Source organism: Eurosta solidaginis, chromosome 5, assembly GCF_040869045.1.
Source record: "Eurosta solidaginis isolate ZX-2024a chromosome 5, ASM4086904v1, whole genome shotgun sequence".
In the NCBI taxonomy this organism is placed as follows: Eukaryota; Metazoa; Arthropoda; class Insecta; order Diptera; family Tephritidae; genus Eurosta; species Eurosta solidaginis.
The window spans coordinates 213,100,232-213,116,477 of NC_090323.1; the positions used below are offsets into that span (position 1 = coordinate 213,100,232).

Below are 16,246 nucleotides of genomic sequence, written 5' to 3' on the forward strand. Positions count from 1 at the left end.
AAGAGATGGTTGGTGTCATGTGGGGACACATTGCAAGCGGGGCATACATTTTGTATGTCGGGGTTGATTCTGGATAGGTAAGAGTTTAACCTGTTACAGTATCCAGAACGAAGTTGAGCCAGAGTGACACGCGTTTCCCTGGGAGTATGCGTTCCTCTTCCGCAAGTTTTGGATACTTTACTTTGAGTACTGGGTTCACCGGGCAATTCCCGGCATAAAGGTCCGACGCCTGTTTGTGGAGTTCACCAAGGACCTGCTTGTGTTTTTTCGCTTCATACGGCTGTGTTCTCAGATGCCGTATTTCCTCAAAATGCTTACGGAGATGACTCCTTAAGCCCCTAGGCGGTGCTGGCTCGTCAATCAGATGTCTGTTGGGATGCCCAGGTTTCTGGGTATTCAACAGGAACTGTTTGGTCAGCATCTCGTTTCTTTCCCTGATGGGGAGTATTCTCGCCTCATTATGTAGATGGTGTTGTGGGGACATAAGAAGACAGCCCGTGGCAATTCTGAGAGCAGTATTTTGGCAGGCCTGTAGCTTCTTCCAGTGGGTGATTTTTAGGCTTGGCGACCATATGGGTGACGCGTAGCACGTAATCGGCTGGCTAATTGCTTTGTATGTAGTCATGAGCGTTTCTTTATCTTTTCCCCAGGTACGCCAGCAAGGGATTTGAGGATTTTGTTACGGATCTCAATTCTCGGAACAATTGCGGCTGCGTGCTCACCAAAATGTAGATCCTGATCAAACGTCACACCCAAGATTTTGGGGTGTAGGACAGTCGGTAGCGTAGAGCCATCGACGTGGATGTTCAAAATGGTCGACATTTGGGGACGTCCATGTTGTAAATAAGGTCGCGGAAGATTTAGTCGGTGATAATGCCAGGTTTCGCGAGGCGAAAAAACTGGAGAGATCAGGGAGGTAGCCGTTTATTTTATTGCATAGCTCATCGATCTGTGGGCCTGGGCCTGTGGCCATTACTGTGCAGTCATCGGCGTAGGAAACGATTGTGACTCCTTCCGGTGGTGAAGGTAGCTTAGATATGTAGAAATTAAACAAAAGTGGGGATAGGACACCACCCTGTGGCACCCCTTGTTTAATTCTCCTTGGCTTTGATGTTTCGTTTCTAAATAGCACCGATGCCTGCCGACCACCCAGATAATTTGCGGTCCACCTTTTAAGACATGGGGGAAGGGTAGACCCTTCCAGGTCTTGCAGTAACGAGCCATGGTTGACCGTATCAAAAGCTTTTGATAGATCTAGCGCTACGAGTACTGTTCTATGGTGGGGGTTTTGATTTAAACCGCAATTTATCTGGGTGCTAATGGCATTTAGCGCGGAGGTAGTGCTATGGAGTTTTCTGAAGCCATGCTGATGGGAGGCTAGTTGCAAATTTGCTTGGAAATAAGGGAACAAAATGGCTTCGAGCGTCTTTGCTACTGGCGATAGGAGAGATATCGGACGATACGACTCTCCTATGTTAGCTGGTTTACCAGGCTTTAGTAGCGGGACCACCTTGGCCATTCTCCATTTCTCGGGTATGACAAAGGTGGAAAGAGACAGGTTGAAGACCTGCGCTAAATATTTGAAACCCTCTTTCCCTAGGCTTTTAAGCATCGGCATGGCTATGCCGTCTGGGCCCACTGCTTTGGATGGTTTAGCGCGACCAATGGCGTCCTCAACCTCTTTAGCGGTGATGGTGATTGGTGACGCGCTGAATTTGTGTTTATGTGTGTGTCTGTTGGCCCTCCGTCTAACTTCATCGACCGTAGAATGCATTATATATTGTCGGCAGAAAGCGCTCGCGCATTTTTTCGCATCCGACAGCACTTTGTCGCCAAAGGCGATGGAAACTTTGTCTTTGTGCTTAGTCGGATTCGATAGGGACTTTACGGTGGACCAAAGTTTACCCACACCGGTAGAGAGGTTACAACCTCTTAGGTGCTCCTCCCATTTCGCCCGCTTGTATTCATCCACAAGCAATCTGATGCGTTGGTTTATATCCCTTATTTGGGGGTCGCCTGGATCAAGCTGCCTTATAAGGTCACGTTCTCTCGCTAAGTTTGCGGCCTCCGCCGGGAAGTGGGGGCGGATTTCGGGAATTCTCCCGGCGGGAATGAAACGTGCCGAGGCGGATTCAATGACCTTGCGGAAGGCACGCTCCCCTTGGCGGGCATCAGTCGGGATAGGGAGGGCAGCAAAGAGGTTGTCTGTAAAGGATTTATATTCTTCCCACTTTCCTTTTTTAAAGTTTATGAAAGTGCGTTTTTCGGTGACGATGAAGTCGGCGGTACACTCGAGCGAAACAAGTATAGGCAGGTGGTCGGATGCTAATGATACCATCGGCTGCCAGTTGACGCAGTTTACGAGTTCTGCGCTCACGATTGAGATATCTGGCGAACTGTGACAGCTTCCTACCATACGTGTGGGGGCGTCTCCGTTTATTGTGCAGAACGTCGTTTCTTCTATTTGATCCGCCAACATCTCGCCCCTACTGTCCGCCCGCAAATTTGAATGCCATAGATCATGATGGGCATTGAAGTCGCCTAAAATAATGCGATTGTTTCCAGTGAGTAAGGCTCTGATATTAGGGCGGTATCCACCGGGGCAACAGGTGGCAGGGGGGATGTAGATGTTGATGATTTCTAGGTTTGCATCGCCTGACCGGACAGATAGGCCTTGACGTTCTAAGACGTTGTCCCTGCGGTCGATGCCAGGATCAAATATGTGATATTGCACAGAGTTGTGTATTATAAACGCGAGGCCGCCTCCATTTCCGCTCTCGCGATCTTTTCTGTGGACATTATACCCAGAGCAGATCTGCAATGCAGATCGTGCTGTGAGTTTAGTCTCTTGAATCGCAGCAATGCGGATGTTGTGCTGCTTCATGAAATTGACTATCTCCGTAATCTTCCCAGTTAGTCCATTACAGTTTAACTGCAGAATTCTGAAGTGCATGAGGGGAGACGTCGCCACTCTGGGGGTAAGTGACGGGTGACTACGCCTGGGTTGAGGAAGGCCAGGACGCAATTGCTGTTGTGGCCCTGGGACTGGGCGTCCTTTGGCAAGCATTGGGGTACCCGGATGATTTGGGTTTACGACCTGGCAACATGGCGCGATGAAACCCGTCGAGGGGTTGCCGTCGCGGAGACCAGAACATCTAGGATAGTGGCACCACCCAAGGCAGGAGCTGCATTGGGCGGATGTCGCAAACATATATATTCTGTGCTGGCAAACGGTGCAAACGGAGGTAGGGACTAAGAGTCTGGTTCCCTGACCTACACGATTGCTGCCGGAAAAGAGGGGGGAGAAGACGGGGGCAGGGGCTGTTGCTCAGCATTGCTTCCGACTACTACGAAGATTGTAGTTATGAGTGGTGGCAGCTGTTTGAGTTGTTGGCGCCGTAAGGCGCGAGCAGCAGCGGGTACTTGTTGTGGCTTGCTGAGCAGCAGGGCTGCTGGAAGGTAATGGGGGGGGGGGGGGGGGGGGGGGGGGGTGGCGCTTAGACGTAGACTACGGGCGCCCTTAGGCGTGAACAGCAAGGAGCCACAAAAGATTTATAAAAGTTACGTGGACGTCGGGTTTTGGGATCAAGCCCAGAACAACCTGTCCGATGCGACCATCCCTTACACGAGACACACTGAACAGAGTATGACCGTCCTAAAAATATTCTTTTCCGGCAGATGCAGCAAAACCATTTCTCAGGACCGGGGTCAGGAGACGGACCCGGATTGGATTCGATACCTTCCCGGAGCAAGAGAATATGGAGCAGTCCTGCTGCAAGGAGCTGCTGGGAGGATGACAATTTGTGGGAGGGACGAAACAAATTAAATGGGGTTACACTGAAATGACAGTCCTTGGTCGGGAAAAATCCCGAGTCGCTCCGGCACATAGAACCGACTGCCTTGGGAAGCGTCGCAGACTCTATTCTTCCATTACTTTGGAACCAAGAAGCAGTTCACATTGATTTCATGATTTTCATTGTCCCATAACTTGAATATGGAACCTTTCATATGGTAGACCAACACACCATCTCTATAGCAAGGCGTCAATCCAATCCATTCCAGAACATAGAATCATCCTTAGTGAGAACTAACTCTATCAACGAATAATCTCTTCATCCCAACTGAGAATTATCATAGAATGCCGAATGTTTGCCAGCTGCAGCAAGGTTAACTACAACGGTTTTATTAACTTAACGTCGTTACCTTCCCTAATCCACTTATGGCCGACACGAGGAACGAGGGTTTCGCAAAATCATCGACAGGTAGCACAGCACAAACTGGTGAAATTTAAATAATAATACCTGCATCTCCACCTTGTAGTGATAAAGAGTTTTATTGTCGTTGTCCCTTGCCGGAAATTGATACGGCAGGCTCCGGAAGCTAGCCTTTAATGGTACTACCGCGACTATCTAATTTTTGGTGATTCGGTGGACGATTAGTTTACTTATAGTTTTATTATTTGTTATTGGTGGACTGTCATATGTTTGTTTTATATGTTTGTTCTCGTAAAAGAACAGAAGTTGCTAAGCACATGTCACATCTTTCTATGTACTTATTGGAGCGAGCACTTGGGCTCTGAGGTATTAACTGCGTGTTGAGCCACATCATTTGGCGTGGAAAACCCCGCTGCTTTACCGTTTATGTATTTATTCGGGGCGAGCACTTCGGCTCTAAAGCATTGGCTGTGTTTTGATATGACCACGTTGAATTGTCTAGGCCATTCCGCCCTCTTATTCCGTGAGGATCTTAGGTATAGACCGTAAGCAAAACAAAGAAAGTGGTCATCAGAAACATGTATCTAAAGAAGTGCTTCTCGTATCTGATAATCCAGCTAATCAAGGAACACATGTTGACCGATTAGTAATTTTTCTATATTATTGAAGTTGATGCTCATATACATAAAGTCAAATGGCCTAATATTTTAGTCTATATACACTTAAAACCATGACTAATAATATCATAAATTATAGATACTTAACTACAAAATTTTTGCAAATTTTTGCTAACAGCCCTACGACCATAAAGTAAAATTTGACACTTTGACGTAGATGACTCGTAAAACTGTACCGATCCCTTATGCAATTGCTTACAAAATCAACTCGCCTAATCCAATCGCTGCCTCTTATCCTTTGTTTATTGTTTTATTGTCTTTAGTGTTGGTAGGCAAATACGTACCTGCGCGATAATCTTTGCTTTGTTTTTCAACGATTGTTTACTCACTTAAAGTGTTTAAGGTCTACTTTTGAAGAACTTTGAGAAGATGACCTTTTCGGGAATATCTAAACCAAGTTAATAGTATTAAAAATTAAGTATTTTTTGTATGCAAAACTCTGAGCGAACATTTTGCTACAAACATTCATTATTTGTCTTTTTATTGTGCAGTGAAATTGAAACAAAAACGTTTTTTTGTCTTTATAGTTTTGTTTGTTTATTTGTTAACACATAACTTTATTTTATACATATATTCTGATCTTCGTATTTTACTACACATAACTATACAGTTATGCTCACAAAAATAGCAGCACCAGCCTTGAAGTGATCGAAACAGTTTTTAGAACTATTGTGCAATTATATTCTGCATTTAAGACAAGTACTTGTAAGTAATCATATTGTAACGAATTTACTGTAATTGCCCTTATTTGCAATCTTCTGCTAACGTTCGTATCGCTAACTGTTGAATAAATAACTCCAATATTGAATAATGGAAAAATGGCCTTTATTAAAGTACTTCACAATTACACTTATACTTTGTAACTAGCTTGCTTAATAACCAAGCTGATTGATAGCTCAAATGAAACTAATCTCTCGCCTCCACTGTTGTCACCCTTTAATCCTGTCCGACCTCCTCGTTGCATATTCCTAGGCTTTTCTAATTCCAGAACTTACTAGTTAGTTATAAATTTCTCACCTACAACTACAGATGTATAATTTTTATAGCTTCTCTCATACCTCATGCGCTTGTATGTGTGAGCGGCACTTCCACAATCACAATTGCATACCTTTAGGAGCATTTGAGATAAGATATCTGCATGTGCTTGTGCGTTGCTCTCAGCTGCGTGTACCTACATATGTGTAGACATAATGATTGATTCGTTTATGTAGATACATAATGGTTGATTTATGGATGTGCATGCAAGGCGCTGCTTAGCATCGGCTCAGAGATGGCAGCACCCCTTAGTTTTGCTAATATTCGTAACAATATAGCCGGTTTTTATTTCTACAATATATCCAGCATTTACTCAGAAACTCGAGTAGGCGGAAATACTCGCTTTTTATGCAACAGGCCCATTATTGCCGTGAAGAAACCAATGCTTTTACGCAACAGCATGGCAATCCCTTCCGCATCTACTGCTTTAGATGGTACCATCTGATGATGGTGATGGGAGATGCACTGCTAGGTTTGTCAATCGAGCAATGCATTACTTATTGCCTGTAGAAAGTGGTTGCTCATTGGCGATGGATATTTGGTCATTGTGCTTTGGAGGATTTGAGACTGACTTTACGGCTGTGCATCACTTACAAACACCGGAACAGCGGTTACAGTATTTTAGATGTTCGTTCTATTGCGCCCGCTTGTGTTTATCCTAAAGCTGTCTGCATTTTCCCTTGATGGTTATTAGTTGGGATTGGGAGGGCAGCATCAAGATTATCTGTATATACTTGATAGCCAGCCCACTTGATTTTTTCAAGTTGATGAAAGTGCGGCGCTCTGATGTGATGAAATCGGCTGATTGCCCCAGCGAGAGGAGTATCGGTAAACCGTCGGACACTAAAGTTAGCATCGGCTGTCAGTGAACGCAGTTTACCGTGTAGAACGTCGCTTCGTCTATTTGACACGCGAACATCTCACCTTTCCTGTCAGCTTGCAGGTTGGAATGCAAATTGCCTAAAATGGTGCGGTTTTACCAGTAAGAAGAGCACCGACATTTGCCTATCACCAACATGGCTTCCGAAAATCACCCAGAACTCGCACCGCGTGGAGGGCCATCAACGCATAGATAAAATGCGGATTGAACCAAACCCCACACAAGAAAAGCGCTAGACTTATCGAATGCTTTTGGCACAGTCAATCACAGCGCGTTACCGTAAGAAAAAAGCTGTACCCTCCCACCTAGTCTCAGAAGGTGAAGAAGAGATGTCCCAGTGTTGTTTCATATCTCGACTTTTCCTTAATTTTTACATCGCGCTCAGAACTGCCAAGGGGATTCTCCCCAAAAAAGAAATAATATGCTAAACAAAAGGTTTCTGCCTAATACTCGAAAACGTGGGCATCCCAACAGACATCTGATTGAAGAGGACCCGCCTCCCAATGCATAAGAGGAATAAGAAATCCTAAGTTGCCGAACTCAGCCGTTGGTACCTGATGAGCATGAACAGGCCTTCAGGCTCATTCACGATAAGTCGATAAAGTCTTATGCCGATAACTGGCCGGCGAATTTATGGCCTCCTCGAATCGCACAGTTGAGAAAAGGATATTTCCCAGGGGGACGCGTCACACTTTGGCACAACTTTGATCTGGACCTGCAATAAGTTAAACGCTTATCGAGAATGAACCCCGCGTGACACCAACGATCTTCATTTCAAATGAAATGTGGAACAGACGCCTCTACTACCCATGCCTCTTTGGTCCAACCCTATTGAAACTGCAATCCTACGTTAGAGGATGATAATTTGCCAGGATGCATCGATGTCTTACCCCAAATTGAAAAATAATTTACAAATGAACAAAAATTCCTATTTATAAGAATTGAACATTTTTTTGCTTCAAACCGCGAAAAACGGTTAAGACTGATAAACTTAAGGCTTTGGTCGCGTCAAAGCGAAGAATTTCATCAGGCCGTTTTTGTTTTATGGTGCCGTTACGTGTCAAAACGAAACGAAGTGGTACCAACCCCAAATTCCGGGTTTGCCAACGGTTTTTTGTAAATTTATGATATTCGCTTTCGGATTATTGATTATTGGTTAAAACTATAACTCTCTCAATATTTTTAGACGAGTTTTAGCAACCGGTTGAAACTTGCAAACACGGAGCTTCGGCTTGGTGAAAACGTAGTATTGGTTCACGCTTTGCTAGGGGATGTCGATGCATTTATGCATCCGGTTTTGAAAGAAACGGTCGCTGCTTCTCAACATCCATGCAACCATTTCAAAGAAGCAAATCAAAGGTACTCTCAGCGGTTTTTGGCCAAACTAGTTCATTGTTTTGGTAAAAGGAAAACTCAATCAATGGAAATGTTGTAAGCTAAAATAGGGTGATTGGCATGTAAACATGTAGCATTGCTACAACGCATACGATTACTGGACTCCGTGCTGCGCCATTGTACCACCTTTGATGGAAATAATGGACTTACCAAAAAATATAAACGAAATTATTGTTTAAAATCAGTGTTTGCAAATTTCACTATTATTGCTATTTTATTTAACAGAAATTTCGCAATTTTTATGAATTTCAGGCGCAGCCATTTAATTACTCTTTAAAGAAGGTGGTGCTATGTTTGTGAACAGAAGTGTAGATATATCGTTTTTTCAAACAAAAAGCTAGAGTCACCAGCTAGCATCAAACCCTCTACCATCTTGGTAATTTGATGCTAATTTCTTTCGTCCTTCTATACACACACCACACACACACAAACATGTGTGAATACGCGCACGCACACATACAATCAAATTATGCCCGCATGTGCTTGATTGTCAGTTGTGGAGCTTCATGCCTAATTTTGGCGCAATTTTTACCCCACTCATTCCACTTCATTCCTCACACTGTATCTGTTCAATTGGCTGTGGGTATTTTTTTTATAGGGCCAATAACCTCGTGTTAATAGTTGACAAATTAAAATTTGATTGCGTCAAAAGTATGCGTTCAATTAATATAGGTGGTATTGATGTATGTAGGGTACTCTTGTTACGCATTACTATTACTATCTACCTAGAGAGCTTAAGTAACGAATTTTTTAATTGATTTAGTAAAATATGCTTAGCAAATGCTTCTAAAAGCTTCTATCCATTATGTATTAAATGTGTAAAATTTTGAATTGTTTTCTATGCTTTATTAATGCTTTTGCCATTAACTTTTATTTTTTATATGCACTAGGCCGAGTCAACATTTATAAAATAATCGGCAAATATGAAAAACTAAAAAAAGTAAAGAAATCAGGGCCGGTATCGTCATATATGATCACGTATTGGAATTTCACAACGATAGGTATGAATCTGACAAGCCATTCAGAAAATAATAATAAATTATGTATCTAATGAGTACTCCTAGCTACCATATCACACATTTTGTTATCCGATCCACTGTCTCAGAGCTACTGGGTTTTAAAATATTGATTTCGATCACGGATCGCATGACACATACCGGCCCAGTGTTTGGGCGACCTCGTATATGATATACTCAGCTGTGCTATTTCGGTAAAGTTACGGAATGGTTTTTAAGGTACTGTTTCGATTCTATTTATGGATTATTGTAGAGGGAACATTTCAGTATAAGTGTGATATAGCTTTCGGTGTAGTTAGAGGACGATTTTGGGGTTATTTACTTAGGGATAATTTCATTTATCGTTTCATATACACTAGCCCGGGTCGGTCCTCATACAAAAATATTTTGTGAGAGGGTTTCGGGAAAAACTAGATGTCAATGCATAATATGTAAATTTTTTTATTTGTTTATTCCGTCTATGATCAAAACATTTTACAGACTAGATACAACGATATTAAAACTAACGACGTAAAATCAGACTACAGTTAAGTTATATACATTTAACAAGGTAGACATTTTATTAGGAGTAGAATAATTTTATTAAAAATATAGTTCAAGTCTGGACTTGAATGCATCTTTAAAAGGAATGCAAGGGTGCTGTATACTTTCGGAAGTACGTAACAGATGTGATTAACAAATCAAAAAGTATATCAAATACAACTCCGAAATCAACAAAATCGCTGACCGAGGCCAATGGACTACCTGCGATACCGTGGCATGCGGTATGGAATCTAGCAGACATAGAGAAAGACATATGGAAACGATGTACATATATTGGAACGATTTTCCGCCATCCCTTGTCAAATGTGGTTTTGAAACAAACCGGTTTCGGCGTTGTGCCATCATCGGTGTCGATTTCCATACGGCATAAACTAAGGAAAAACAATATTGTCACAACGAAAGCGGACAAAGGAAACACCACTGTGCTAATCGGAAAAGAGGAATATATAGCCAAAACTGAAGAACTCATAGAGGAAATGAAATGTCGTAGAATAACAGATGATCCCACGGAGGAATACCAAAAAGAAATCAAAGTTGGCATAAAAAATGCAACAAATATAGTCAAATATAGTAGATTCTAACATGGCACATATATTGGTCCAAATGAACCCTTCGGCTCCTCCACTGATTGCGCTACCAAAAATCCACAAGCCGGACACGTCAATGAGGGCCATCATTAATTTTAAATCGGCTGCTACAAACTATCCAGATATTTAAAAACGATATTGAAAGATACTCTGGAGCTAAGGAACGTATATGCAATATCTAATACAACAGAACTAATAGAGAAACTGAACTATCAAAGAACAGCAAATTGGTATCTTTTGACATAAAAGATTTATACCCAACGATACCGCTATCAGAGACTTTGGACATAGTTAGCTCAACAATAGTTCATAATACAAAAAACAAAGTGAAAAGTATGCATATCACAAGTACGCTAAGAACCGCTTTACGTCAAAACTATTTTCAATTCAACAATAAAATATATAGACAAACGGTTTTGGAATGGGAAGCCCCACATCAGCAGTTCTTATGGAAATGTTCATGCAAAATCTGGAAGAAAAGTACATACAAGAGCTGAAGTCCAAATTAGGCGTGTCATTTTATGCTAGATACGTGGATGACATAATATGCGTTTTAACTACTAATAACGAAGAGCTTGTACTGGAGTACCTCAACAAGCAGCACGGAAATATAAAATTTTCAAAGACGGAGGAATCAACTATCTAGACCTCACGATAAATATAGATAAAGTTGCCAAAATTTTTAAATATGACATATTTGACCCGGCCTATGAAAAGGTGGCTTATGACTAAAAAAAACAGCTGTTTCTCGCAAAAAAAATAATAATAATAATAAACGAACATTTAAACACAATTTCTGACACAATATTCGAGTCTTTAAAAATTTTTTACAAGAAACAAAGTAATCACATAGGTACAACAGCCAAACACACAACAACAAATAAACACAAAACAATTAACGCACCAAAACAACAAACCCACAAGTAAGGTCAAACGAATAAAATTACGAACTTTTACCTGCCTCAGTCAGCCACACAAATCGATCAGTAAAAACCACCCTCGGTTCTGAATGAGCACACAGCACATACACATAACTATATATACACAAGCATCAATTTTGACATTTCTTATGTACCTACGAACTATAAATACAGGACAAACGACAACAGCAGATCAGAACGAAAATCGACACTGATGATGGCACAACGCCGAAACCGGTTTGTCTCGAAACCAAATTTGACAAGGGATGACGGAAAATCGTTCCAATATACATTATTTTTAAATACTTAAGCTAAAATAATCCACTGACATTAACTGATAAAAAGTTTTAATAGTTCTTGCTGCTATTTTTTTGTTCACAAGTGTACTGCCCGGCAAATACAGTTTCTAACCTTAGATAATTATGGTGATTTAAAAAACAATTCTAATGTAGTTGTCTAATGTATATTTAATCGCAAACTGAGATGGAGAACTAGTTTAGAACTCGATTAGCGAATGATTTGAGAAAACTAGAAATGCGATGTTGTTACAGCTTGGTTTTGCCCTACACTTTATGCCATTTAGTTGATATATGCATTTTTGCTTTCTTCAAAGCTTTAAAGTTTTTGCATGCTATTATATTTAAGTTTTATCTCTTCGTATAGTACTTACAGCAGCGATCACGAAAATAGCAGTGGCAATTTTTTATCAAATTTCGGTAATCAAATTCTTATTTTCCATAAAATATGAAAAGAATTTCAATAAATTTTGTAACCGAAGCTATGCACAGAAATCTCAAAAAACGTTTTCGAAAAAAATTTGAGAAAAATTTACGAAAATTTCGAAATTTTTATTTAAAGTTTGCTGAATGTTCTTGAGCACGCACTTTTTTAGCCCAATCAGTTTTAGTCTATAAAAGTTTAAGTAGGTCTCAGAATTCGTATTGATTTTTGAAAATTTCTCCTCCGAAGATTGTTTCATATTTTATTCATAGCATAGCTTTATTTTTTATATGGAAACAAATTTAAAGCATCATTCAAAAAAAAAAAAATTGTCAAAAATCGATTCAAATTTTGAGTGACCTGTTACTTGTACTTCGCTAGGCTACATACTCAAAAATTGAGAAAACTCATAAGTAAAAGTTTCGATTTTTTATACTCAGCGTGCTTTGCACACAGAGTATATTAACTTTGATTGGATAACGGTTGGTTGTACAGGTATGAAGGAATCGAGATAGATATAGACTTCCATATATCAAAATCATCAGTGTCGAAAAAAAATTTGATTGAGCCATGTCCGTCCGTCTGTCCTTTAAAACGATAACTTGAGTAAATATTGAGATATCTTCACCAAATTTTGTACACGAGCTTATCTGGACCCAGAATAGATTGGTATTGAAATCGGTAGCGAAATCGGATCATAACCACGCCCACTTTTTATATATATAACATTTTAGAAAACACAAAAAAAACTGATTATTTAGTAAATAATACACCTAGAATGTTGAAATTTGACGTGTGGACTGAGACCCTGCAAAAATCGCGAGTATGCATGTATGGAGTACTCGCTATGGACCAAGCTAGTGCTCCAAAATTAACCACAATTCATACAAAAAATATGGTCCAATTAACATTGCGATGTCCTAGGACTGGATCATATACTCCAGTTCAGCATTACATCAGAGTAATCCCTGGTGTACCCACAGTCCAATAAACATCGTGTAGTGATTACAATCTTTAAAAAGGAGCTATGATCGGCTTACAATATGTTCGTGTAGAAACATGAGTTGGTGCATTGCTGCATTACAGTGGAGTATAATGGTATGTACTCCAGTGGACCACATGATCCAACGATTTTGCGGGGTATTGAGACTCTTGATAAAAACATGAAAATTTTTTTTAAAATGGGCGTGGCGCCGCTCACTTGTGATAAAATCAATTTTACAAATATTATTAATCATAAATCAAAAATCGTTAAATCTATCGTAACAAAATTAGGCAGAGAGGTTACCTTTACTATAAGGAATGCTTTGAAGAAAAAGTAACGAAATCGGTTAAGGACCACGCCCACTTTTGTATAAAAGATTTTTAAAATGGCCGTGGACGAATAAAATAAGCTATATCTTTGCAAAAAGAGCTTTATATCAATGGTATTTCATTTCCCAAGTGGATGTATAACAATAAATAGGAAAAACTTCAAATTTTCAAAAATGGGCGTGGCAGCGCCCCTTTTTTGACTTCGGGAGCCACAACTCGAAGAAAAATTAACGGATCGTAATAAAATTGGGTACACAGCTTTTCCCTATAGCAGGAATATTTCTATAAAAAATTTACGAGATCGGTTGAAGACCACGCCCACTTTTATATAAAAGATTTTTAAAAGGGTGGTAGACGAAAATAATAAGCTATATCTTAGCGAAAAAGAGCTTTGTATGAATAGAATTTTACTTTTTAAATTGAATTATAACACTAAAATGGAAAACACTAAAATTTTTGAAAATGGGTGTGGCACCGCTCTTTTTATGACTAAGCAATTTTCTATGTTTCGGGAGCCATAGCTCGAAGAAAAATTAACATATCGTAATGAAATTGTATACACATATTTTCCTTATAGCAGAAAATATTTCTAGTAAAAATGGACGGGATCGGTTAAAGGCCATGGCAACTTAGATATAAAACAAGTTTAAACTATAACTTAGCAAAAAACTATAACTTATCAAGTTTTATTGTAAGAGGAAATGGGGAGACATTTTTTTTAAACGGTCGGTTCCACGTGTTATGTAGAGAAGTAATTTATATGAAATGAAATGTACAATTGAGGCTCACGCTAAGTATATAATTTTCGGTTACATCCGAACTTAGACACCTTTACCTGTTTTTTATAAATTTGATCGATTTTTCGAGTTTTTTCGAAAACGATTTTGTAATTGGTTTGCTCAGTTAAAAATTTATATAGGTTTTTTTTTCTGAAATTATCGAAAACCCAAAAAAATTCAAAAATTTAATTGCCGTAATTGCATAAAAATGGCCACTGCTATTTTCTTGTTCACTGCTGTATGTACATTCTTATATAGCACCATACTTTTTTACGTTATTTTCTGGATTTAAAAGAAAACTGAATTTTGGAAGTGATTACCCATTTATTACTTGCAGGTGTTTCAGAGTTTGTTTGCCAAACGTTTTTCTGGTGATCAAACAAAATGCCTTTGACTATTTTGATTTACGGATAAATTATTAAATTAACATACGAATGCAGTTAACATACGTATACACATACATACATAAGTAAGCTGTAAGCGCTGTTATTGTTACAACAGTTTGATAAATGAATAAAGCAAGCAAGCAAAGAACCCAAGAATATGTAAACAAATAAACAAACAAATAAGCAAAACAAAATTCGTAGCAACAACGGAACAAAACTCTCGAGGATTTGTTATTAAAGCAAATTAATTTGGTGTTAAATAAAAAGCGTGCAAGTACATTTATAAATGGTTTCTACTTTTATCGGGCTATTGGGTGAGTTTATTTCTTGTAGCTGTTTTTAGAGACAAAACAAAATCAATTATAAATCTTATTTATATTTTGTAGACATTCAATCATGGTGGGAGATACCGTGTATATCTCATTTTTGTTCATTGTTTAGTTCAGCGTTTGATTTGCCCGATATTGATATTGAGGTAAGTAAGCGTGTTAGGTTAGGTTGAAGTACTTCGTTGTCTCTATAGCAGGGCTCTTCTAAATTGAAACTAACACATAGTAAGATGTATTATGTATATTCAGTCGTTGATGTTGTTGTTGTTCTATAAACGATGAAGACACTCCCCGAAGGTTTTGGATGGTGTTACCGATGTTGATGGTCCTTTGCCGGATGTAGATCCGGTACGTTCCGGTAAGAAGCATCATTAAGGTACTAGCCCGACCATATCGGTAACGATTTAATATGACCACATTGAACCTTCTATTAATTTCGCAAACACATCCGAGTGTATCTCTGTTATAAAAAGCTTCTCAGTGAAAACTCATATGTCTTGCAGATGCAGTTCGGAGTCGGCTTTAAACATGGAACCTATATGTTCCACCAATTAAAAAGGAGCACGACGCGAATTGGAACAGAAGCTCGGCCTAAAATCTCTTCGGAGGTTATCGCGCCTTGTATTTTTCTTTTAAATATGAATTCCAAGAACTTCAATAACATATAATGCTAATATTTAAAAGCTCAAAATTACGCGCTTTAGCTTTTGTTTGTCAAATAAGTTATTTTCAAATACTCGTACCTTAGTTAACAGTGCTTGTCTCTTCGGGGTGTGTCTTTAACGCTACAACAACAATAGTAGTTTTCTCCGTGGTTTCTACTCCGATTGTTTGTCCACGACTAACACAGTCAATGAACGAAATGACGACCCCTGCTCTATAGTAAAATGTTGTTAGTATTTTTTTGAAGTTGTTTAACCTTAAACCAAAGTACCCTCGCAGCTTGCACCGTAGACGCTCCAATCAGGAAAATGAATGCATGATTTGGACATGATCAACCAAGCAGGAAAAGCGTTGACCAACCGCGAGTCTGCAAAGTGTCGTAACAAAGTTATACCAAAAAGGGGTCTCATCACTAAAAAGGGTGACTGTAGGTTCACGATGAACTGCTTTCTGGAGTCGTATGCTTTTCAATTAGGACTCGTCAGTGATAGTAGATGGTGGAAGTTCAGGTTGTAAGAATTATCCAGCTATTTGGAGTAATCAGCTAATGACAGAAAGCAGGATAGATTATAAAAAGCTTCTTGTATTTGTCAAGACGACAGAGTTATTTTATAACGTAGGACCTGTTTATAGGAAGGCGTTTTTTTGTTTGGTCGGTAAGCAAATATCTGATTATACTAAAGACTCATTCAGTTTATATGAGGTTCTCACAGACCGGCCAGTACAATCTAACATGACGTACCTCGTCAATAGTGAAAGCTTTTGAACCGCCAGTGATGTTAGATTAG

General features: G+C 39.6%; 1 protein-coding gene across 1 annotated transcript in view; it reads left to right on the top strand.

Annotated features, from left to right (window-relative positions):
• Positions 1–16,246, top strand: part of dikar — a 72,587-nt gene that overhangs the window by 17,823 nt on the left and 38,518 nt on the right. Inside the window, exons 2-3 of the mRNA XM_067788096.1 lie at positions 14,418–14,780; positions 14,853–14,941. Coding sequence (XP_067644197.1) covers positions 14,753–14,780; positions 14,853–14,941 — 117 coding nt within the window. The 5' untranslated portion in view covers positions 14,418–14,752. The remainder of the gene's footprint in view (positions 1–14,417; positions 14,781–14,852; positions 14,942–16,246) is intronic.